Raw genomic sequence first — 26,799 nt, forward strand, 5'->3', positions numbered from 1 at the left:
CACACACACACACACTGGTACCACGTGACCTATCACGTTACTCAGACGTGTCTATTCCTATGTGGACCATCACGTTTTCAATACGTGATACCCATCAAAACGGCCGACTTATCATGCAGTGGAAAATCGCTACATTTTGTAACTATTGAGGGTAAGTCTGCTTCGTGTCAATTATTAGGAAGTGTATCAGCATTCTTTCCCGTTAAATATAAGCGACCTCTCTTCAATTTAACATTATATATCTGTGCATTAACATGTTTTACTGAGTCTTTTAAGATCAGTTAGGAGATTCAGGTGGGTGTTATTGCTACAGATTGTTAATGAATAGGTACAAACTGTGAAACAAGACCGATTACAACAGTTTACAAATACAGAATTAACAAAATACGAGTGAGATGTTAATTTAATTACACAACGACTGGCCAGTAGACCTAAGATAATTATATTGATCACGTCAACCGCAGCCGCTTAAATGTCAGCTTGTACTCGAATTACATCACCCATACATGTTTGTAGTCGCATTTAGATGAAAAGGTTGCGACGTAATTTCTCCTAATGCGTTATTTGCCGTACAGACATACGTTCCAATATCAGACACGTCCAGATTCTGGAAAAGCAGAGTGACGGAAGTTCCATTCAGCCTGATGGTTTTTATCAAGCTCAGCCTTGATGTCGAATTAACTTCCTGTCCATCTTTCAAAAAGTGTACTTCTGGAGTAGGTATGCCAGATGCATCGCACACATAGGTCACGTTATTTCCTAGTTGATACTCGTTATCGAATGGGATGCGTAAGAAGACTGGTTTCGCTGTAAGAAAACAGTGCTGAGATTTTATATTATGAGTGTTTCATTTTCTTTTTTCCCCATACATATGTTTCCAAGCTCTACTTTGTCAGTTTTGGTAACATGTGCGTAGTTTATTTGTGACAGAACCGTAGACCATTTGATGATTTCACATTCCCAAATACTGGCTAAGATGTTACATTCAAGTTTATCACATATTTTTTCACACTTGGAAAAACACAATTTGGGAATAAATAAGAAGGATTTGTAATAGATGTTATTTGGAGAGAACAACCAGTAATTGTATCAGAAACGAAAAAGTGAAAAAGTCTATTTTTGTTACGACAAATTGTCCCATCACTGGCACTTGCCTTTACCTGTTGCCGGTAACAAAAATGTCCTACTATTGACTTGGTTGGGTTTTGTGTTTTAAGCCACATCAGGACAAGTTGGTTATTTAGTGCCGTGGTAATTGATGTACATTGTCTTGCATATGACGCACCATGGTTGTCAGTCTATGCTAACGATACAATGGTAGGATTTACAGGAAATCAGGTTTTGTAGCAATCGTATCTTAGAAAGCTTTAACTAACACATACAACACAGGTTCTAACTCGTTGTTTTATAAACTGCATAAATTAGTACAATAGTAATGCGCTGCAGCTCACATATATGTGCTTTAACATAACTGCGACACTTGATCAGACATACAAGCGGGTGACGTACACACATATATTCATACATACTTACGCATGCACGCGCACACGCGCACATGCATACATACATACATACATACAGGTGACAGATATACATCCATACATGCATGCATGCATGCATGCATACATACATACATACATACATACATACATAAGACAGATATACATACATACCGCCAGTTTTTATAACAGTGACCTGTTTCAATGCTCTTCCAAAGACATTTTCAGCTGCACAAGTATACGTCCCATAATCAGCTTCGCTCTGGATGAAAATATACCCCGTAACATTTTGGACACGATGTTTTCCTGCGGAAGCAGTCTTTGTTATTGTGACTAAAGGGGTAGGAAATCCGGTCGCATTACATGGAAACTCGGCCGACTGAGATAGAGGTGAAACTACGTAATCAGATGCGCTTGGGGCATCGAAAGCTGGTTTTTCTGAGGAAAACAAAAATATATAAAAACAGATCATTAACACACAAAGGTGGATATGGGTATTCGGGCGGAAATAGATATTGCGTGTCAAATTGATTGATGATGGATCGATGGATATATGACATTGGCAGAAGGAAGGATCATCAATAATAAGGTCCGAGTGTATGTAATCAGATTAGTAAGGCTGTATTAAGCAAAGAAGAAATGTATGAACTGTACTGAAAGCAGTCACTGTCTGCCATTTTTATTTTATTATGCAACGAAGTGTGAAACATTGTATTGCTGTCATTTGGGCACAAAATTACGACAACTGGATTAATTTCTTTCCCCGTAAGAGTTGACATCTAAAGCCCAAAATCGTGGGAACGATTTCATACGATGGCTACGCGCACCCTCCTACCACCTCATTCCCTTTCGTATGTCTTGATCAAAACCCGAATTAGCAAGATTCACGGCAATGACGAGAACAAAGAACTGCTGAATCTTATATAGCTGTGTTGCTGCAGGTACAAATTTAAATGTGATTCGGAGTAAACGTAGCTTGTGAGCCATTGGAGACAACTGAGACAATTATATGTAAATTTAGGGTTATTCCAAATATTTTCTGTATTCTGTAATATTTAGAATAAAATCAAGAGAGACTAATTCAAGTGTTGAAGTGAATTTCCATATGTCAAAGTGTTTAAGTCTCAACACTATAAAAAATCCTTTGTGACATTACGTAAACAAACGCAATCGCCATTTATGGGTTTGACATCCAGTCCTTTCCTGCCCTGTTCGCCGGTTGCCCCTTTATGTCCCATAGAACCAGTTTCCCCTCTGTCCCCTTTGACTCCTTGCAGTCCTGGGTCACCTGTATTCCCAACTGCTCCTTTTTCACCCATTAATCCTTTATTGCCATGTTCTCCCTTAAGTAAAGAAAATGAGCTCATTATTTGTACAGGCTCAACAAATCATTACAAAACGCAAGGTCAAGTCATTTGCACGAAATTACATTCAACACTAATAGTCTTCTTCCAATGTTTGGCGTCGTTTTTGTTGCTGATACTGATGATTAGGATGATGATGATGGTGGTGGTGGTGATGGAAGTGGTGACGGTGGTAGTGGTAGTGATGATGATAATGATTAAGGTGGTAATAATGATTTATCGGTGGAATCGTAACGAAACCTCTCCAAAAGCAAGGATTTTTTTTATGTCTTCCTGTGTAAATCTAATTTTCATTCATAACTTGGAGAAAGAAATAAAGCGTTACGTGACTGTTCTATTATGAAGAAGAAAGGGAATCGGCATGCCCTCGCGGTCACATGAAGGTATAACAAATCATTCCACAAGTTCTTTGTAAATGACACGAAGTACTGCCTTAACTGCCGAGAGGCAAGACACTGGCATGCTTTTACTTCAAGTATTATAACCTAGATGGTTTTTTTTGTGATATTTTAAATACATTTTTAGTGAAATATGTCAGAATGAGGTCTTCTCACTCTAACTTCATGTTAGATCTGAACAAAACGTGTAGTTCTTGAACCGAAAAACTAATAAAATACTACTGTTCTCTATTCCGATATTCGTTTCCTTGATTTAAAGGTTATTTTTCAAATAGCATCTCAGATAGAAAAGCTAGCATAATACACTATCATTAATACCTTTGACCCCTTATTTCCTTGAGACCCTTTAAGTCCTTTTAGTCCATCTTCACCGTGTGTTCCCTTTAAACCAGGAGGACCTATGGGGCCTCTTAAGCCGGTATCCCCTTTCTGCCCCTTTTCCCCGGGGTCACCTATTAGGCCAGGCAATCCAAGAGAACCGTACAAACCTTTCAATCCATTTTCACCTCTCAACCCCTTTTGTCCCTTTTCGCCTGGAAATGTTTATGTTTTATCGTTAAAGAGTTTAAGATTCTAAAACGTAATAAAATAATAAAGGAGAGATAAACATGCATTTCAATATAGCATAGTGAGTTACATTAATACATTGTTTGTCACAACACTATGAACCGCTGAAAATAAAGAAATACAATTGTTTATCTAAACGTCAACATTATAATATGAAATGTGGCATTAAACTGAGTTAGGCTCTTACAATGAACAATATCAGGTTCATTTATTCGATCGACTTAGATACTTTTTACATAGTAGCGTCATCTCTCAATGAAAACGTAAAGTGTATTGGGACGGTGGTGTGGAAGATAGAAAGTGCTTGAAGAGGAAAATGTTAGAATATTAATAAGGAAGTCGCATTCATTTGCAGTCATGAAGTAAATCTATTTAAATGCATGTGAATAAGTTGATTTGTTTTTGAAATTTTTGTTAAACAAGACTAAATATTGATTTTATGGTTATAAAAATATATTATTTGCAATTGAATATTAATGCCGAAATTCTTTTCTGCTCAGAACGGTATTCATGATTTGTCGCTCTGAGAGTTATCTGCCTTTTCAATCGAGCAGCAGGGCAACCTAATGATGATGCAATGTTTCGCAATGCGGTTCAAAATAATGCCTAGCAAATTTCCACTATTTCGCATATCAAATAAAATAACAAATTCTGCATGGTAAAAGAGCATACAACTTAGTATTGTAACAAAAGACTGACGAAATGTCATTCTTCGGTTTGGCACATTGATTCTTTTACGGTCCTGTATCACATTGCTTCTATAAAAACACTGCACCAAATGGATGAAATTACTAAATTATATATTAAAACTACATCTCAGGCCTTGGCATACCCTATTTTAGAAAGAGAACATAATTTTTTTCTCAAGTAATACATGAGAATGTCTGGCATGAGGCACACATGGTCCAATTAGGAAATGAATATTGCATTTTAACATCCAACAATGCAATTTCATTCCACTTGTGTTGACCAAGCGGGCCTTATATAACCGATGCTGCTAATTGAATTCCTCGATACTCATTACAACATGAATCCATAATGACAATACTCATTACAACATGAATGCATAAGGGCGATAACTATTACACCATGAATACGTAATGACGAGACTCATTACACCATGAATACACAATGACGATACTTATCATAACATGAATACATAATGACGATACTTTTTTCAACATGAATACATAAAGACGATACTTATTACAACATGAATACATAAAGACGATACTTATTACAACATGAATACATAAAGACGATACTTATTACAACATGAATACATAAAGACGATACTTATTAAACCATGAATACATAAAGACGATACTTATTACAACATGAATACATAAAGACGATACTTATTACAACATGAATACATAAAGACGATACTTATTACAACATGAATACATAAAGACGATACTTATTACAACATGAATACATAAAGACGATACTTATTACAACATGAATACATAAAGACGATACTTATTACAACATGAATACATAATGACGATACGTTTTACACCATGAATACATAATGACGATACGTTTTACAACATGAATACAAAATGACGATGCTTATTACAAAATGAATACATAAGGACGATACGTTTTGCAACATGAATAAATAAGGACGATACTTTTTACACCATGAATACATAAAGACGATACTTATTACACCATGAATACATAATAACATGAATACATAATGACGATACGTTTTACACCATGAATACATAAGGACGATACGTTTTACAACATGAATAAAAAATGACGATACTTATTACAAAATGGGTACATAAGGACGATACATTTTACACCATGAATACAATATGACGATAATTATTACACCATGAATACATAAGGACGGTACGTTTTGCAACATGAATAAATAAGGACGATACTTTTTACAGCATGAATACATAATGACGATACTTATCATAACATGAATACATAATGACGAGACTTATTACAACATGAATACATAAAGACGATACTTATTACAAAATGAATACATAAGGACGATACTCATTATATCATGAATACATAAAGACGATACTTACTACACCATGAATACACAATGACGATACTTTACAAGATGAGTACATAAGGACGATACTTTTTACACCATGAATGTATAAAGACGATACTTATTACACCATGAATACATAAAGACGATACTTTTTCAACATGAATACATAATGACGATACTTATCATAACATGAATACATAATGACGATACTTATTACAACATGAATACATAAGGACAATACTTATTATATCATGAATACATAAAGACGATACTTATTAAACCATGAATACATAATGACGATACTTTTTCAACATGAATACATAATGACGATACTTATCATAACATGAATACATAAAGACGATACTTATTAAACCATGAATACATAATGACAATGCTTATTATAAAATGAATACATGAGGACGATACTTATTAAAACATGAATACATAATGACGATACTTATTACAAAATGAATACATAAAGACGATACTTATTACAAAATGAATACATAAGGACGATACTCATTACAACATGAATACATAATGACGATACGTTTTACAAAATGAATACATAATGACGATACGTTTTACAACATGAATACAAAATGACGATGCTTATTACAAAATGAATACATAAGGACGATACGTTTTGCAACATGAATAAATAAGGACGATACTTTTTACACCATGAATACATAAAGACGATACTTATTACACCATGAATACATAATAACATGAATACATAATGACGATACGTTTTACACCATGAATACATAAGGACGATACGTTTTACAACATGAATACAAAATGACGATACTTATTACAAAATGGGTACATAAGGACGATACATTTTACACCATGAATACAATATGACGATAATTATTACACCATGAATACATAAGGACGGTACGTTTTGCAACATGAATAAATAAGGACGATACTTTTTACAGCATGAATACATAATGACGATACTTATCATAACATGAATACATAATGACGAGACTTATTACAACATGAATACATAAAGACGATACTTATTACAAAATGAATACATAAGGACGATACTCATTATATCATGAATACATAAAGACGATACTTACTACACCATGAATACACAATGACGATACTTTACAAGATGAGTACATAAGGACGATACTTTTTACACCATGAATGTATAAAGACGATACTTATTACACCATGAATACATAAAGACGATACTTTTTCAACATGAATACATAATGACGATACTTATCATAACATGAATACATAATGACGATACTTATTACAACATGAATACATAAGGACAATACTTATTATATCATGAATACATAAAGACGATACTTATTAAACCATGAATACATAATGACGATACTTTTTCAACATGAATACATAATGACGATACTTATCATAACATGAATACATAATGACGATACTTATTACAACATGAATACATAAAGACGATACTTACTACACCATGAATACACAATGACGATACTTTACAAGATGAGTACATAATGACGATACTTATCATAACATGAATACATAAAGACGATACTTATTAAACCATGAATACATAATGACAATGCTTATTATAAAATGAATACATGAGGAAGATACTTATTAAAACATGAATACATAATGACGATACTTATTACAAAATGAATACATAAAGACGATACTTATTACAAAATGAATACATAAGGACGATACTCATTATATCATGAATACAAAAAGACGATACTTATTACAACATGAATACATTATGACGATACTTATTACACCATGAATACATAATGACGATACGTTTTGCAACATGAATACATAATGACGATACGTTTTGCAACATGAATACACGATGACGATACTTATTACAAAATGAGTACATAAGGACGATACTTTTTACACCATGAATACATAAAGACGATACTTTTTACACCATGAATACATAATGACGATACTTTTTTCAACATGAATACATAATGACGATACTTATCATAACATGAATACATAATGACGATACTTATTACAACATTAATACATAAGGACGATACTTATTACACCATGAATACATAAAGACGATACTTATTACAAAATGAATACATAAGGACGATATTCATTATAACATGAATACATAAGGACGATACTTATTACAAAATGAATACATAATGATGATACTTATTACAAAATGAATACATAATGACGATACTTATTACAAAATGAATACATGATGACGATACTTATTACAAAATGAATACATAATGACGATACTTATTACAAAATGAATACATAAGGACGATACTTATTACAAAATGAATACATAATGATGATACTTATTACAAAATGAATACATAATGACGATACTTATTACAAAATGAATGCATAATGACGATACTTATTACAAAATGAATACATAATGGCGATACTTATTACAAAATGAATACATGATGACGATACTTATTACAAAATGAATACATAATGACGATACTTTTTACACCATGAAAGCATAAGGACGATACTGTTTACAAAATGAATACATAAGGACGATACATTTTACAACATGAATACATAATGACGATACTAGTTACAAAATGAATACATAATGACAATACTTATTACAAAATGAATACATAAAGACGATACTTATTAAAAAATGAATACATAAGGGCGATACTTTTTACACCATAAATATACAAGGGCGATACTTTTTACAAATGAATACACAAGGGCGATACTTTTTACACCATGGATACACAAGGGCGATACGTTTTACATCATGAATACCCAAGGGCGATACTTTTTACACCATGACTACACAAGGGCGATACTTTTTACACCATGAATACCCAAGGACGATACTTAACACGGTGCAGATATTACAATATGATTGCAAAGGGATATTTCGTTACAAAACACGCCCAAAACTCCATCGCTTCTAGCACTGTCCAATCATGCCTTTGCAAACTAATATAACCACCATTTAAAACACGTGACGATCGATAATTTATCATATTTTATTCATTGAAACTGTACATACAGATTTTGTTCTCGTTAGGATCTCAGTGTACTAACATGATTGAATGTTCATTGGAGTTTCATTGCCTCCAATGCCATGTTTATAGTTTATTTACGTTTATCTTCAAAGACTTGTGTAACTATTCATCAATAAAAAATATGTGGAATCATTTAACGATATAATAAAATGTTTGAGTGTGCGATGTTCAGGGTCGCCCGCAAAAGTTATTTTCGGGTCTGGGGGACAAACGCATAGTGGTCAGCTATTAAGTTTTACTGATGTAGGGAGAATCATGCTTCGAGGTAAAATTCGTGGGGGGGGGGAGTTCCATGATATACATATAAATAAATATATGTAACTACTGACATTAATACTCTTGATTGAAAGCGTATTGCAATATTCACATCGAAACTAATACGCCGTTAAACAACCCAATTTATTTTTGTATTCACTTCGGAGTCATTAAAGAGACAAATGGTGTTTAGACACGATGCGTGTTTTAGTCAACTATTCATTATGCGATCTGAAGCAATTATAGATACTGCTATTGACGAGGAAAGGAAAACACTGTAATAGATATACGTTATCAGCACGGTAATTTGATCTGGTGCGTGCATCATATCGAGTATGAATGCGAAAGGACATTACTTCTCATGAGATCTGACTGGTCGAGTGTCATAAAATGCCCTTTTGCTATCGAACTCCACACAAATAATCCAGGTCAATTTACTAAACTGATGATGTGTTTATTATCCTTAACAACTTCATTACATAATAAACGGGCCAGTTTTGTGTCGATTTTAGTCTTTTACTTTATTCTCGTGTAGTTTAACCACAAACAACAACAACTTTCATTCAGTCTATCTACCAGCAAGTTGACCTTTCACGCGACAGTTGTTAGGTGACGTCATCATTAACGGTGCGGAGTCTAAATCTTTATCAGATGCGCATCTGATACAAGGTTTCAGATCAGTCTCGGTGAAAAAGTGCCGTTATCATGATATATGTTTTCATATCAGCCTCAGTTTCCTTCATCATGATACAAAGTTTCATACCAGCCTCAATGAGAAAGTTTCCTTATGGTGATACGAGGTATAATTTCAAATCTGGGTAAAGAAACCGTTATCATGAGTTGTAAGTAGTTGATGGGGATGACTGGGACTAATATGGTTTTATATAGAGAAAAGTGCGGACAAATTTATAGCCGCAAGGAAATTTAGAGACTCACAAAAATGTATTGCTTCAAACGAAAATGAAAAGGGTACTATAGCCTCAAAACAAGAAATGGACATGGGTGACGTCAACGTTACTGGACACTAGGGGGAAAATGGCAACAGGGTTGCAAGTGGCTAACCTTAGTCGGGTGGGCTTTTAGTAACAGTGTTCGAGTTGATCTCAATATCCGCTACATTAGGTAGGTAGGTATGTGAAATGGATTTATAGGTATACAAGGGGTTGATCGGGACAAACACAGACATGCACACACAAAAAAACCCCCAAAAAACAACAAATAAACAAACAAACCAACATGGCAGGAAGGAGATATTTTCAAGGCAATGGTGTGGCCCTGAAAAGGGTCGTGAGACTTTTCTTATGATCATTGAATTAACATTAGGAACATTCGCACGGTCTTCTTCTCTTCCTCTAACTTCGTCTGACAGCGGGACCATACATAAATACTCTCTCCATATTGCTATGCCTCTTCACGTAAATGCGTCTTTGCCAAACATCTGGATCTGTTAACTTCTTGATAACCCATGATGTTTTCGCATATATAGGATCGTCAAGGTTGAACAGCATCCCTTAAATGAGAGTGGACGACTCCACATTATCCACATCTTGTCACGAGAAGAGATTAAAATGAAGGAGGCAAGCTAGGGGTATTTATAGTCTAAGTGGGGGGGGGGGTCGAAATGGATTGACAAATTTTATCAATTACCAGAGAAAACATAGTGATACTTTCACTAGAGAAATATTTTAATTGGGATTTAGTCAATTTTTCCTCCTCTTTGCAAGAATTTTTACTAGGACAAACACCTTCACCGCCTTCTTCTTCCTTCCATCAAGTAAAGGATTTTAGACAGATGTAGAAAGAAGAATTGGAGAAATTTGTACAACAGAACAAATAAGCAGAGCAAGCCTTTGTCATTCAACAACAACAGAGTGAAAAAGAGGAAAGAAGGAAACGAGAGGAAAAAGCAGATAAGAGAAAGTGCCAAGGAGAGAAAACGGAAGGTGAAAGTCAAACGGTAACGGTACTACAAGACATTTTGGCAGCGCTAAGGTGTCTGAGACAAATGTATCAGACTTCTTTAACATGACCAAACGAGCAAAGATCTTCCAGAGCCAAACTAGTCATCACTGCCTCTACGCTGACTACCTATGCGATACTAGCAGCAGAAGCAATCACTACCAAATCATCCACAGTAGCAGATGAAGAAGTAGGACTTAGCTGTGGCAAGGGCATAAGGCACAGAAAGCTCACTGCCTCCAGTTCACTTTATTTTTAAACATCCACCTCTTTAAAAGTACTACTACTCAAAGTTTGCCAAATCAAGTATAAACTTAATTCTCATTTCTCCCATGATGATTACATGATGATGTACGTATGTGAGCGAGAGAAATTTCACAGCACATCACCAAACGTCCATTTGGTTCTTCTTTTGCTCTTTTTACATTTTTTTGAACTTCTTCACAGTCACAGATTTGTTCTTAGTCTTTACGTTTTTCTCGTCTTCTTTTATTACCCTTCTGGACTGGGATGGGCTCTTCATTCTTTTCGGATGGACGTTTTATCATTTTGGGGGGCCCTCTCTTCTCCTTATTTCTGGCTTACTTTGACGTTGTGGACATTCTGTAGCCCAATGTCTTTTCTTCTGGCAGATATAGTAAGTATCTTGATTTAATCTCGAAAGGAGGAGAAGTAGTCCGTCGCCTTCTCTAAAATAAACCTTTGTATGACATCTCGCAAAGCTCTGATCAGAAGCTCGATCTTCTTGACTGCTTTTGAGTTAATTGAATAATCATAGGGAAAACGCTCACTATATATCTATATCTATCTATCTATCTATCTATATATATATATATATATATATATATATATATATATATATATATATATATATATATATATATATATTGGTATTGTTTAATTTGTTATTTCTTAAGCTTATACTTTTGTGAAAGGATGCTTGGAAAAATTATCGTTTTGTAAAACAAATGACATCTATTTGGAACAATGGGGGGAGGTGAATAGTTCAAGGCGCCTTTAATGTCCAGCTTTTGCGAGTCTTGGACATTATTCAATGATTTTCATTAATTCAATATTTAATCAATACACATTAGAGATTTTTTTTTTATTACATAGAATTTATTTCAGTGGAAATCAGTACAAACAATTAACAATCTATATGTACATAACCCGTGTCACTTGCACAACTAAACATTACACTGATAATGCGATACTCGCGTGAAAGAAGGTTTACTAGATGCAGAAATTATATTTACTGTAATGTATTTGTGACCATATATTTGCACTATTTGACTTGGAACAGTAGACTACAGAAAATGCAAGCAAATTTCATTTTGACTCGAAATTGCATCACATATTTACCGCGTAATAAAATATGCAGTAGTTGGGTATATGTCCCCATACTTATGTGAACTAAGATGAGTTTATTTAGCTCTCCAAGCTAATATTTAAACCACGCTTGTATATAAAGTGGATTCCATGCTACAGATATACCAGCTTATGAACCCGACAATCAATACTAGTTAACTTCTGGTTTTCATTGTTTTCGTCTTGTGGTTTTAGTCCTCAGTCATGTTATGGTATGTTATACATGACATAAAAAACACCTGAGGGGTCAAATTAGTGATGTTGAAGCAGACGAGATAAATTGTCCCCAATTTCCTTTCGCGACTCAATTCGAACAATGACGGACAAAAATGTTCATTGAAATCAAAAATTCCTGAAGGCGGTGTTTAAAATGTTTTCTTTAGCCCATCAATAGAGAAAATACCGCTCAGTAACTTCACTGGCTTATTTTGACCAATCAGAATCACATAATGTAATATTTTAACGTGTGTTAATATCAAAAATATGAAGCTGCTCGTACTATAGGAAAACTGTACCCACTATGTGATAAAAAGAGATATGAAGTTTTGATCGTACTTTAGATTATATTATCTGGGACTAGATTTTATGTGCAGTTTTATTTTTGTCCATTGTTTTGACGTCAAATTTAGTGTGCACGGTCAGTTCATCTGCCATTGAGCATTTGTTCTTTGAATATATTAAATATTGATGAGAGTAATAAATAATTAAATAGGTTTTGAAACATTACAAATTTTGAAGTTTCGCATAAACTTTCTTAAACATAATACTGGTTACACGATAAAATACAAAGAAGAAATTGACACTTCGATTTACCTTGGTCCCCAGTATGTCCCATATCACCTTTAGCACCTAAAAAAAATAAACACCAACAAATATATGGACTTTTAAGAATATAAAAAGAACTCACACAAGATGACGCCCATGTACGAGCTATATACGCTGCATACTGCAGAGAGATTTAATATCGATGAAACTTTCAACATGAATTATAGCGCCATATATTTTACATCTATCTACAGAATGAACAAGCTTGATGTATTTAATAAAATGGACGGTGTAATTAATGAAGTAATGGGGGGGGGGGGCTAAAGAGAGAAAGCTAGATATGAAATGAAAAGAAGTCAAGATTTAAAGTAGTCAGCAGTACGTTAGGTTCCAAATAAATTAGCAAAACAAATACGACATAATAGAATCTTTGAATTTTTTATTTAGTACGAATAAAATGCACAACTGTACATTGTAATCTGACTGATATATATATATATATATATATATATATATATATATATATATATATATATATATATATATATATATATATATATATCCAGATTGATTATTTGCTATATTTACCTTTCACGCATGTCTTGTTCCTTTGATTGCAGTGATCTTCTATGACTCTTTCCTTAAATGATATGTAAAGATGACGCAATCTCCATACACTAGCTGTATTTCGATATGTCAATGAAGAAAATTAAATCAGATGAGTTTGGTGAATATTAAATGGAATAGGGTTAGTTTCATGGGAATGAATGTCGGGAGCGGATCCAGAAATATTGTTTAGTACCATTTATGGAACTGCTGAACAACCTGGCAATTTTATCCCACCCGCCTCCAATCCGACGTTGCATGAAAGTAAAATGGAACATTTTTGCATTTTAATCTTTTGGTCTACTTTGATATGGGTTTGCTTGCACAGGTTCGAGGAATCCTTATATTGTTTATAAACAGACTATATCTTATGTAATTAATTAAACGTTTTTCTTGTCTCGATAATGACATTGCGTTAGAGGCCGTTGACCCTCATACGTCTCTATTTTATTATTGCGTCAGAGGTCGTTGTCCTTCATCTGTATCGATATAATTACGTCATTATTGTGCCATATGTTACGAGTCTTTGCTCTTAAAAAAGAGTGAAGACAACAATCTTTGTAAAATTTTAACAAATAATTTTTTTTCCCTAGAATACGAAGTGAAAAATGAACAAATTTTTTATATACAATTTTACGAATTAAATCCAAAATTAATCCAAGATTTAAAAACACAAGTCCTATCAATGAAAAGTTCTAAGTGAACCTCAGTTCAGATCCTGTTGAAAAGTCATATGGAAGGCGATGACATCTGTAATAACCTACAAAGTGAAGATGTATCAACAATCTCTTGTTGAATCACAGAAAATATTATTCCCGGTTTGAATTCAGTATAAAATCCAATGAATGTCTTTGTCCAAAAAATATCAGAGCACATTAATTCAATTATTTGAAGAAAAGTAAAATTCAGCCCAAACTGGTCACAACATAATACAACTTAAAGTGTCAAGTGTTTAAGCCCAACTGACAATCCTTTATCATAACATGATTTACGACTAAGACGCAAACCAGATTCCCGGACGAAGGTAAAAAGTTCATTTGTATGGAGAAAAGAACAAATATAAGTTGGTTACAAGATAAATATCACATAGTCCAAGTATGACCTTGACTCAACTTAATGAGTCTTACTCTGAGAAAGATATTACATTTTTGTTGTTTTTTTTAAATTAATATTTAGCAAAACTGTCACAGACTTTGGAACAAGGTCAGCGACTAGGTACAGTGTTTTCATTACCCATAACATATAACGCAAATAACAAAAATTTTAAAGAATATTAAAAACGAACAAACGAATTAAATTAAATGTTCATAACACATATCAATATGGCACAGTTGATATATCAATATGAACACTTTCCTTGGGATTAATCTACTGCGTTTATATAATCAATAATACAAAGTTGCAATAGCCTGTCGACAAAATACGATAATATTTTTGGTTACAAGGCACACATACTGTAATTTATTTAATGTTTTATTGTCTTAAACCTATTATAATGTTGTAAAAACCGATTATTATTTTATTATTTATTAAATATGAATGTCCAAAGCCCCCCCCCCCCCTTCTGGGCGAAAATCCATGAAATACGAGCGTAGAGAAGATTATGGTCGCTAGTAATGTTATTTGAAGCCGAATAATGACTTAGATCGACTGTAAATATTAAATATTTCAATCACCTCTTACTGGTTCGTCATTTCGCTTAGTTTCAACGCCACACTTTATTCCATGCGCCTGTACGTGAATGGCTGAGCGTTCAGTGTGTGTAGTGCTCTACGTTCCTCATTAAAACCATCTTTCATGTTTAAATTGTAAGTGTCTTATGACGATTTAATCAGTGTAAATAAAAATGGAAACTCAAAAAAGAAAGCAATCAGCTCTCAATATATAAAGGTGAGTGTGGATAGCCAGGAAATGCGCAGGACTACAAACGGAAATTCGCCCTTTAATGCTACATATAATTTGTCAGAAATAACTCTGGAAAATCTTGCGAGAGAAAGCTAACACACAATCTGCCTTGCATGGTTGGGTCAAATATAATAATAGTAATTTGGAAGTACTATATACGTCTTGAAAAGTAAAAGATCTAACGGGATAAACATGGAGAAGATAAATTCCTTAGATGTGCAAGCGAATTGATTGGTTGGAGTATATGATGACAGTATGGCAAATTTGCAACCTGTAACTTTCTACATGTCATATCTTGATTCTGTAATTCAGCACTGATATGTTGTTTCTTTCCCTAGAGAAAATTGTCATATTCGATGCGTTCAAAGACTTGTTTTTTTCGGTTATGTTCACTGTGACTTAGACCAAATAAAGAAGCCATTGACATCACTAGTTATACAGTGATATTCAAAATTATGAAAGCTGTCGTTTTATTTAAAACGTTAAGCAAAGTATTTTGTTGCATGATACATTGAGTATCACACATAATTATTGCCATCCTGATGACTGCATCCACACTAATAACTGTGTATTCATCTCTGGTGAACAAGTGTACACGTCAACAACAAAATAACCTGGACGAGAAAACCGTTGTGTCAAAACGTATTATATCAATTTATATCGTACCTGTGCCTTTAAAATGTCTGCGAATATACTAGCGGCTCTCATTGACTTGTGGACTCCAAAATGATTAGAATATACGCTCCTTTCTCGGCTGGATAATGTTTCTTCCTGCCAGAAAGAAATATTGCGAAAAGAATTTTATTACATGAATTTGTAATTGTAAACTGATGTTTCTGGGTGACTCATAATTCTTCTATTTTAATGTTTTCTTTTCAATGCACTGCTTATTTATAGTATGACTATATAAAACATGTAATTATGTGCATTATTCCGTCATATATGTATGTATGTATGTATGTATGTATGTATGTATGTATGTATGTATGTATGTATGTATGGATGGATGTATGCATATATATATATATATATATATATATATATATATATATATATATATATATATATATATATATATATATATATATATATATATACATATTCGATAAAAATGAGGTTTATAACAAAGTTTGGCCTGTTGGCCATACAAGGTGGTGGGGGAGAGGGCTGAACAGGCTAAATTTTTCAGACCTTTCTTCGTAACAATAAAGCTTATAACAAAATCGGGGTGGGGGTTGGTTGGCGCAGACCACTTCGCTATATGGTTGCGAAAGCGCTTGCAAAAAATGGCAGACAAAAATGTGAGGTTAATTGATGTTCTGACGATTATAAACACAGAATAATTCACGGGGGAAAGAAAAGGTATCCACGGCAGTGACATATAACAATGAATGATTCTGCGTTAACTACCGAATCTCATTCAGCTAAACTAGCACGACAACGACTAGAGGCCATTAAGAAATATCTCCCCTTTGTTGATTCTGTCAAACAGCAACTTCATCGTCAGGAAGCTCGAGTGGAATTTACAGAAGGAACATGCCAGTTATGAAAGCCATTTGTCGAACCAGTCAAAAAGATTGTTCCGACAACTGAGGCAACACAAAAAGTTCTTGAGATATTACACGCTGTTATTGCTAGTCGTATTCGATCCACTCGAACACCACTCCGGCAACCTCCTCAACCATAACCTGAAGTTCAACCACAGCCTGAAGTTCAACCACAGCCTGAAGTTCAACCACAGCCTGAAGTTCAACCACAGCCTGAAGTTCAACCACAGCCTGAAGCTCAACCACAGCCTGAAGTTCAACCACAGCCTGAAGTTCAACCACAGCCTGAAGCTCAACCACAACCTGAAGCTCAACCACAACCTGAAGTTCAACCACAACCTGAAGTTCAACCACAACCTGAAGTTCAACCACAGCCTGAAGTTCAACCACAGCCTGAAGCTCAACCAGCGCAACCACCAAAAGCTAAAACTGATATTATTGATAAATTTACTGAGCAAGGTATTGCATATATCAGGAACGAAAACGTACTTAAAATTGTTGCGTTTGATAACCATCATGTTGCATGTCTGTATCATCGTTTGATGACTTTCAATAGGAGTGATCAGAAATTTTATTATGGTATGCAGATATCTCAGCAAGATTTAAAAATATTATATCTGATTTGTATTTCACACTGGAATACATAGATGCGTTTAGATAGTCCGTCGCCGACATACATTTTCGAGCTATTGTACCAGCTGTTAATTCTAATTACAGAACTATATGTGTGATATTATCAGATAAAACAATGCAGCTTGAAGATGTTGGTGAACGAATGAGGTTCGTTGATGCACCTGTGGAAAACATGTAATTTGATCACCATCAATTCGCAATTAAGTCATACATAACGTTGTATAAATTTCATATCAGCACGTCAATATTACTTTGACACCTGGTCAGATTAAAACGCTGAAATCAGCGTTGGAAAAGAACTCTGGAATAGCAAATATTACTGAAATCAACAGCGTCGCAGGGCCCAAATTGATTACCACTGACAGAACGTCAGCTCAGGCACTTCAATGACGCCAGGAAATCAAAGACCGACCGGTATTAGACTTAATCGTTCTGCGGTTCCCATTAATGATATAGCAAAGAATAGTGGTATATTTCCACTTCTTGCAGCTATATCAGCATTATTTGTCGCTTCAGTTGCAAAGGTAATCGTACTTGGTGCCGTTGGAACTGCTGCCGGGATGGCATTGAAAAAGCGAGGGAGCAGGGTCTAGGAACCTCAAATTGAAAAGAAGAAAGGGTACGGGGTCTACGACTGCCAGGAATAATCCCTTCAAAGTACTGTCAGGGTCTAGAACTACGTGGAACATTTCGCTAAGCAAGCATACCCTGTCAAATTTTGATATACTTGATGCTGCTCGTTAATTAAGCTTTAGAAACAAAAGAGGGGTTTTCATGCGCGATCAATTACTGAAACCCAATACAACAAAATCACGTCGAAACTGGTATCATTAATTTCGATGGAAGTTCTCGCCCTGTTGTGTGTGTGTGTGTGTGTGTGTGTGTGTGTGTGTGTGTGTGTGTGTGTGTTTGCGTGTGTGATTGTGTGTGTGCGCGTGTGTGTGCGCGTATGTTTGTGTGTGCTTGTGATTTGGATTTTTAAGTAGCTTTAAAAAATTCAGTCATATCGCTACGATGTCTGCAGTGTGGTAGTTAATAGAATATCTAGCGCTGGGGCATCATGCCGCAGACATGTAGTATGATATCCAACCCAGTCACATTATCCTGACACCAGGCCGACCAGCCCGAACTTTAACCTCTTAATGCTGAGCGCCTAGCAAGGAAGGTGTTAGTACTTATTTTAAGTCTTTGGTATGACTCTGCCGGGTTCCAACCACTTTTGCTTCGTATGGATCAGCACCTCCAAATGAATAAAAGGAAACCACTTGTACCACACCACCGCATAAAGTCGTTCATGAATATACCAGTGGATGCTATAACGATCCGACGTCGTAACGTCCGTCGTTTTAAACATCTTCCGAGTTTATAATGGTAGACATTTATGGAATATCTAGAGTTACCAAAGCTGGTCCTGGTGACATTGATTTGTCAAAATATGCGACACTAGATGAGTTTGCTGATCTTGTGAACCTTGCCGGGGTTGACTAGAATGAAGTTTATGTTTTTTAAAAGCACTATGGACGGCTAAAGGCAAGCAAAATTAGGTTGATTGATATTATCCGTCGAGTTTTAATGTATTTACTGAAACAGTGAAAATCAGGGAATCAAACGTATCACTCGCAACGATCAGAAATGAGATCAATAGACGTGTTTTCTAAATCCGGCGAAACAATGACCGGTGAACTCAACATGAACGGAATTATAATTGTTCTTCTGAGCGAATCAGCGTCTGACGATGACGGCTGTACAGTAGAAATGCGTGAGCAACAGCGACACCACGACTGATAACAACTTTTCTCACCCATGCGACAGAGAAATCTAGCTGTTGTGTTTTTGCCTTACTTTTCTTATCTCAGTCTAGTTATATCAGACCAGTCGTCTCAGTCAAGGTGTCCACGCGCTCAGGACTACTTTTAAAAGAAGAAAACCTTCTTGTCTTCTGTTATGCCTGACCACAGGAGTCTGACGTTTGACCAATAAAGTACGACGAAATTTCTGACATCATGAAATCCCCTTATCGATACTATTTAATTTCATGTTGTCAGAGATTTTGTCGTTCTTTATTGAGAAAACGTCAGGCTCATGTGGCATGACATAGTTGTTTTAAAAAAATAATAATAACAACATCAAATATATAACAAAAAATCATAGTTGCTTAAGGTCAATCTATCCTTGAGAGCACACCATACAAAACATTTTTCGAGAGACACATACACACGCACACGATGTCGAACTCTTTGGTATTTTGCTAGTTAGTTTCACACAGCATGGTCAATTTTATTCCATATGCAGGTGTAACTTAGTACATTTTTAGGTCAGCGATATTAAATGTAGCTAAAGCTACCTAACTAGTTATAAATACTTCGTGTGAAACAAATTATATATTCATAGCTACATTTAATGACGCTGACCTGAAAATTGACTGCGCTACAGATAGGATAAACTTTTCAATGCTGTGTGGAGTGATCTATGCACATAGACTTAGCTATACACTTCATAGCCTCGCGGAGAGACAAATAATATAACACCCATGACTGAAATTTCCTTGTCTTGGTCCAAAATCTAAACAAAGATTCTATTCATAAAGGGACACTCAGGCTATACACATTATCGGCCACAAAAATCCCAACTCTCTCATCAACTACATAAACCTTAGTAAGAGACAGAAATGTGTCATGTCAAGCATGCTTTCTTCTAATTTTGTTAAGCATCTCCATGGTGCCCCTGCTGAATCCAAAATATACCTACAATCTTTAATGACAAATAATGCACTTACCAGCCAGAAAGAATCATTTATCCTTCCACACATTAATCCATACGCAAATTTCACTGTAGTACTTGCCATATTTCCAAGACAGAAAAATAAACTTTCAAAGAGTCAGTGATAGTTCAGCACATGTTTTTCCGGTAGGGTCCGTATTGGGTGTGTCTTTCATACACGGGGTGATTTTACAATTGATATTAATTAGCGCACGTATGTCACAAACAGTTTCACTTCCTCCAAAGAAAAGGAGAGCTATAGACGATAGTGACACAGATCTCTAATTACACATGAATAATCTAATGTAACATGTTACTCTTCGTTACAATTTGTACTAAGTGTAACTTTAGTAGAGATGTGTACACAGTATCGATTTAATATTAACAACATAACTTTTCAAAATTGAAACTGATGAAAATGAAACATTTTCTTGTAATAAATATTAATTATTTATTGTTAATTTCATATATCATTGATATATTAAACGTGATCATACCTCATTACTTTGAGACGTTTCATGTTGTTATTTTTCTTTGCTCACCCGTATAAACTGTGTACATCGACTGCAACGGTCACACCACAGCCCTCATTAACCTATCTGTATTAATGAGCTGAATGTAAACGTTTAGACGTGAACTATATTATACTAGTGAATATTTCTCCCAAATAATGTAACCACTTGACTGTGATTTCCTTGTCTCGGTCCAAACACCAACATAGATTCAGAAACATTGAATCGTGTGTAATTCATACGACCTCTTTCATCAACTCGGTTTATTCTGGATCAGCAACATGGTCAAAACAAAATAACAAAATCAAACATACTTCTGAGGTACCCAAAGTATAAAGGCTCTCACTGTTCAGCTCTGCGAAATTTAGAATATTTACGAAGGTATCTATGGCGTCATTCAACCGACAGATTTTGTGGAACCGTGTCAGTATTCTAAATTAAAATACCGAGGAAATATTCATTTTGGATACCGAAGACAAAGAATTAATCGAAACGACCTACTGGAGGTGTTTGGAATTCGTCGCAAGAACGCCTCAACTGATTACTTAGTATTCAAATAATGAATCGCCACAATACCGTTCATACTCTCACATAGTCCTTCAGGTATGATCAATCATGTGTGTGACAGGCATCGCTGAAATACCATAGACAATACCATAGATAAGTACACTACAAAACAAAACTCAAATATGGTAGACGCATCGTCGTCATCGACAATGTTGTATACGCCATATTCGCCGTAGTCGCTGAAACATAGTATTGTTACCTTTGACGAAGCAAACATGAAACCAATTTTAGATGACGTCACTTCCAAATACAATAGTTTATGTGACAATCTGCGACTGGTTCTCCATCCATTTAAATGTTTATACGAAGGATTATCTAACCGATCAAATCATAGCAGCAATTTAAAACCCGAGCCACGTAAGATCCGACGCTGAATATATACGTCAATGTATCGTATATATCGTAATTCACCGTCGCGACACAGGCTACTTCGGTTAATTCAAGTCAAGTCATATTCGGAGTTATTTTTCGATCACTTTAAGATCACCAGAGATCAGCTACCGACGTTTAGCTAGCCCGGGCTTAATATATATTTATGTTGTGTTTATCCAATATGTGCTTGGATATTGCTTTCATGGCTATTAAAGCCAAACAATCAGAATAATGAATGTGAAAATAGGGTTCTTTTATGACCACGAAGTGCGCTGCCTTCTGAGTTTAATTTCCTCCTGGGAGTGCGTGAAAATCGCAAAAGACAGGCACACAGAAATTAAACGTTTTACAAGCACAAATTCGTAAAACAACCCAGCACTGGATTATCTCCCGAGTGTGCGTGTGTGAAAACCACCACACACAGACACACAAAAATCAAACGTCTTTATTCCTCTTCATTCATCAACCCGACTAAACTTTTGATCTGTGCTATTTTTAAATATGATTGGATTGCAACACGCATTCAGGGCTGGTCCCGGTATATAGATTTCAGCAGGAAAAAATCCGTTACTGACGATAGGGATATGCTTGCATGGAACGCTAGCGATGGAGTGATTCACATTTTGAGTGCTTGCACTAAGAGGATTCTTTGGAATCGAAGGATTCCATGATTTTTGGTATTACTGAAATCTTATTTTTCTTATCATATCGCTTCGATAGCGCTGAATTGGTTTTGTCATCTGAAACTGGAAAAAATATCAAAATATTTTCCAGCTGCGGATATTGTTGGAAATTCTTGTCTTTCATTGGTTTCTGAATTTATTGAATCGCGCAAATTATTTGTAACTTACAGTACCTCTCCGTTTGTTATTCCGCTTTGTGCAATGGCCTGACGATTTTCTATACGATTGTCCATTTTATCGCCGCTGATGTGATCAATAACAAAACCATTATTGATGAAGCAATTAAAACACTCATAAACAAATCTGTGACATAGATACTTTGTTATCCCAGCACAGGTCATGAGATAACCGGTATTAATGACAGCGATGAGAGGTATTCGCAGTCTACAGTGTCTTATTACACCAAGGCGAGCTGTCTCTTAAGTATCGGATATTGGATATCTTCTGAATTCATCAACGTTTCCTTGCTCCATTGATTTCTAATCACGGGCTTGCTATCGATATAACCATCAGCATCTTTAGCCTGGCCATCGTTCTTTTTATCATAGTACCGTTTCAAAGCTCTGAATTTGTTTGGCCACCGCATGAAACACAAAGCTCAGACTTACATTTAACTCCAATATCGCGATTTACGAAAGGTTTTGTCACAATCATCAGCCATTTGGAGCTATATTTTGCTCATCATATATTAATCTATGATGATCTTTAATTAGAAGATAAATTTGCCTTAATTATATAATGACAGAAGGGAGCACTTTATCAGTGGAGGAGTTTGCAAGATTAGCTAAGATCAAACCTTCCCAGGCTAGGTTCGATTTTAACAGAATAATCGATAAAGAAAAACACCCCACACAATTAAATTTGCAATTACGCAATTGTATCCATGAGGCCAAGTAGGAGTTTAAAGACGATGAAGCAGTGCACATTTGTTCAACGTTTCGGATTTATCAAGACGATATTCCCGCCAATACTACAATGAACGACCAGAGAGCAAGGACGATCATTGATTATCTTGACGAACGAGTATACTTTTCTATAATCAAATTTATCGTTGCAGACATCGGTGACGATGACACAATATTGATATTATGTGATAAATGCAACCTATTCGGGAATCACAACAAAATCAGCATGTTGTCACGTTAGGTAAAATTTCTAGACCTGGGGAGACGACGGGTATCGACAAGCCACATTATGAAAGATTATATCCTGTGACAGCCGTTGTTTTCGCGATTTATCAGTTAAATGAACCTAATATTGATGGTCTATCACCGTTGCGGACTGCGAACAGTACCATCGATTATGCTATTCCAAATTGTGTAGCCCAAAGAATCACACATTTCTTGAACACATTACTAGGAAACGGCCCTACAGATCTGCCGGGCTGAACAATACACAACTGGGCCGAAGATGTCAGAGAGAATGGAGTTAGAATTAAAGATATTGCTGAGTTACGTTTTTGAAAAATTCTTGATATAAGTAAAGACAATAATCAGTGAGATCTTGTGTACAGCCAATTGTCAAACGTAAGGTTCCCCAGTAGTAGTAATTGACCACAACACCCACGCATAGACCAAGAACATAGTAAAGTTTCCACCCAGAAAAAATGTTAGATTTTACTACCGTGATATTTTTGAAGAAAATAATATCAGTAAAGAAGAAACAGTGTCGGCCTGGTTGTTTCAGAGTGAACCAGATGACGAATCTCGTGAGGTCTCGCCAGGGAGAGAGGGACATATATTGGATCAATTTGTGTTACCGTCTGGTGAACTTTATCATACGGAATCTTTTCATGAGAAAATGACGCACGTTGCACTAAATTCACAAATGATAAAGATCTAGTAAATGAATTACTGAATAATAGTTTTAATATCTCATCTTTTGTTGCTCACTTTTGACAGCAGAAAAATTTATTACGACCAATCCCCAAATACTTTCTTAAAGATGCTGAATATGGACATGGAGGTCCCTGGAATAATAAATATGATTCCAAGGACGTTATTTTGACTGACATGGTTGCATGGTATTCAGTGAGCTTTCTGAGAATGGATGAATATCAGCCTTATTTTGAGAGACTGGGGCATCCGACAGATGAAATTACTCGAGTTGCGTTAAAAGACCGGATTTTGATCAGGAAATGCCAGTACTGAATGATTGTAATTTGCTGAGAATGTTCATACGGTAATTCATGCTTGGTTTGGTCGTCATTTTAACAAACCAAATCCGGAGATAAATCTCATGGACAACTGCGTAAACAATAAACTGGGTTTAGTCTCAAATAGTGCTATTGATATATATGCACGACAAGATGATATTGTCATCGCTTACTGTGAGTGAAGCAATTATTTTATATAGACCTCAGTACGAGGTCTGACTGAAAAAAATTACCGGTAAATTTACACATCTGACAATTATCTCTGTTGTTCAAGATTTATCAAACACGAGTTAGAACTCGATTGTAAAATTGCTTATAGGGCAAAAAGTGTATTAGCAACTAGGGAGTGTGCCAACATACCAAATGGACGTATGCTATGTATTATTTTCAGCTCTGGTGATGGTGATTGGCCACAGTTTGCTCATTTGAGATCTTCAATGCTCGCTTGCACATCAGTAAACCTGTTATCGATGATTAATCGATTTACTAAGAACACTGTTAGAGTCTCCACATATTAACTTTAAAACAGCGAGTCAAACATAGCCTGCTAGATGAACTGCTAACATGTGTAGACGAAGTTCTATGGGGGTACTTGCGAGTAAAACTGAGATAATATGTAATTATTCTGAGTCATCAGATTATAAACCTCTTTCTCATTAGTACAAAAATGAACCATTGTCGTAGCTGTTACCAGCATCATCATTTAATGACCCTGTATCGAGGCGTTAAACGGTTGATCTTAATGTTACTGGCGGTTCTGGTAAAACTACTCGTGCATTAAGATTGTTATGTCGATCCCTAGAAACACCACCGACATGGTGGTGCTAACCCAAACGGACATACTTGATTGTGAAATGAGAGAAAGAGGTGATAAATCTCATACTTATCACAATTTCTTTCGACGGCGTGGTGATGCATAGACTCCAAAACGAATGGGCGAGAAACATACTCTTAAGATCATCATCTAAAGATAATTTTAAAATGTTTCTTAATTATTTTATCGACAAAATCAACAGTGATTATCATCTGCGTCGATCACGTCAACCTCGCCCGTTCACAAGAGAATAACCATGGCTACAAAATATGTCGACGCTTAGGAGGAAATGTTAGAGGACCATAGAACCAAGGATGAATCATTGGAGAAGCTAAAAGCAAGGATGAAACTTAAATCCAAAAAGATTTAATGTGAGGTAATGCGTAGTGATTTCTGGATATGTGCAGCCCTAATGAGTTTGATCTTGATCCTGAATTCATCATGTAGTTGAAACAACAACAAAACAGTCATTGCGCGATTTGTAGCGCTATAATGTCATGGCAATATTTTCCTAATGACCCTCAACAATTTACGGTGGACAGAATCAATAGTAGTTTGGGCCATACACTTGTGAATGTGATGCTTATCTGTCTTGACTGTAACAGACGTAGTGACACTAGTGGCTTGATTTGCTAGTGAATCCATGCCAGTGCAGGAATTACTTGTAATTGTTCACGGACAATTCCACGCTGGGAAGCCGTTGCATCTACTCTGTAGATTGCACGCCTACCCGTAGATCTTACTACACTGGAAATTTTGTGTTGTTACACTCCAAATAGGATCAGTTGTTCATTGTTTTACTACCTACAAGTTCAGCTGGAAAATTTAAATACCTTAGCGTCACATTACCGAGTAATGGTTTATGTTGGGGAGATTAGCGCCGCTTAACCTGGACGTGTTTCTTCGATTGATTCGATGGGTTTCATTGCGAGTATTACGCATGGTATTCTTGCAACCCACTCACGAGATCAAGTACTAGTGGGAAGTAATTCCT

The 26,799-nt window shown here is 35.5% G+C and overlaps 1 protein-coding gene across 1 annotated transcript in view; it reads right to left on the minus strand.

Moving 5' to 3' along the window:
• Positions 1–391: 391 nt before the first annotated feature.
• The window catches only part of LOC149794162 (uncharacterized), a 28,863-nt gene continuing 2,455 nt past the window's right edge, over positions 392–26,799 (minus strand). Inside the window, exons 2-8 of the mRNA XM_089966524.1 lie at positions 16,429–16,533; positions 13,840–13,891; positions 13,300–13,335; positions 3,580–3,794; positions 2,656–2,842; positions 1,674–1,937; positions 392–807 (exon numbers count right to left, since the gene is read on the minus strand). Coding sequence (XP_089822650.1) covers positions 497–807; positions 1,674–1,937; positions 2,656–2,842; positions 3,580–3,794; positions 13,300–13,335; positions 13,840–13,891; positions 16,429–16,533 — 1,170 coding nt within the window. The 3' untranslated portion in view covers positions 392–496. The remainder of the gene's footprint in view (positions 808–1,673; positions 1,938–2,655; positions 2,843–3,579; positions 3,795–13,299; positions 13,336–13,839; positions 13,892–16,428; positions 16,534–26,799) is intronic.

The sequence above is a fragment of the Sinohyriopsis cumingii genome, chromosome 8 (assembly GCF_028554795.1).
Source record: "Sinohyriopsis cumingii isolate HCF-2022 chromosome 8, ASM2855479v2, whole genome shotgun sequence".
Taxonomy (NCBI): Eukaryota; Metazoa; Mollusca; class Bivalvia; order Unionida; family Unionidae; genus Sinohyriopsis; species Sinohyriopsis cumingii.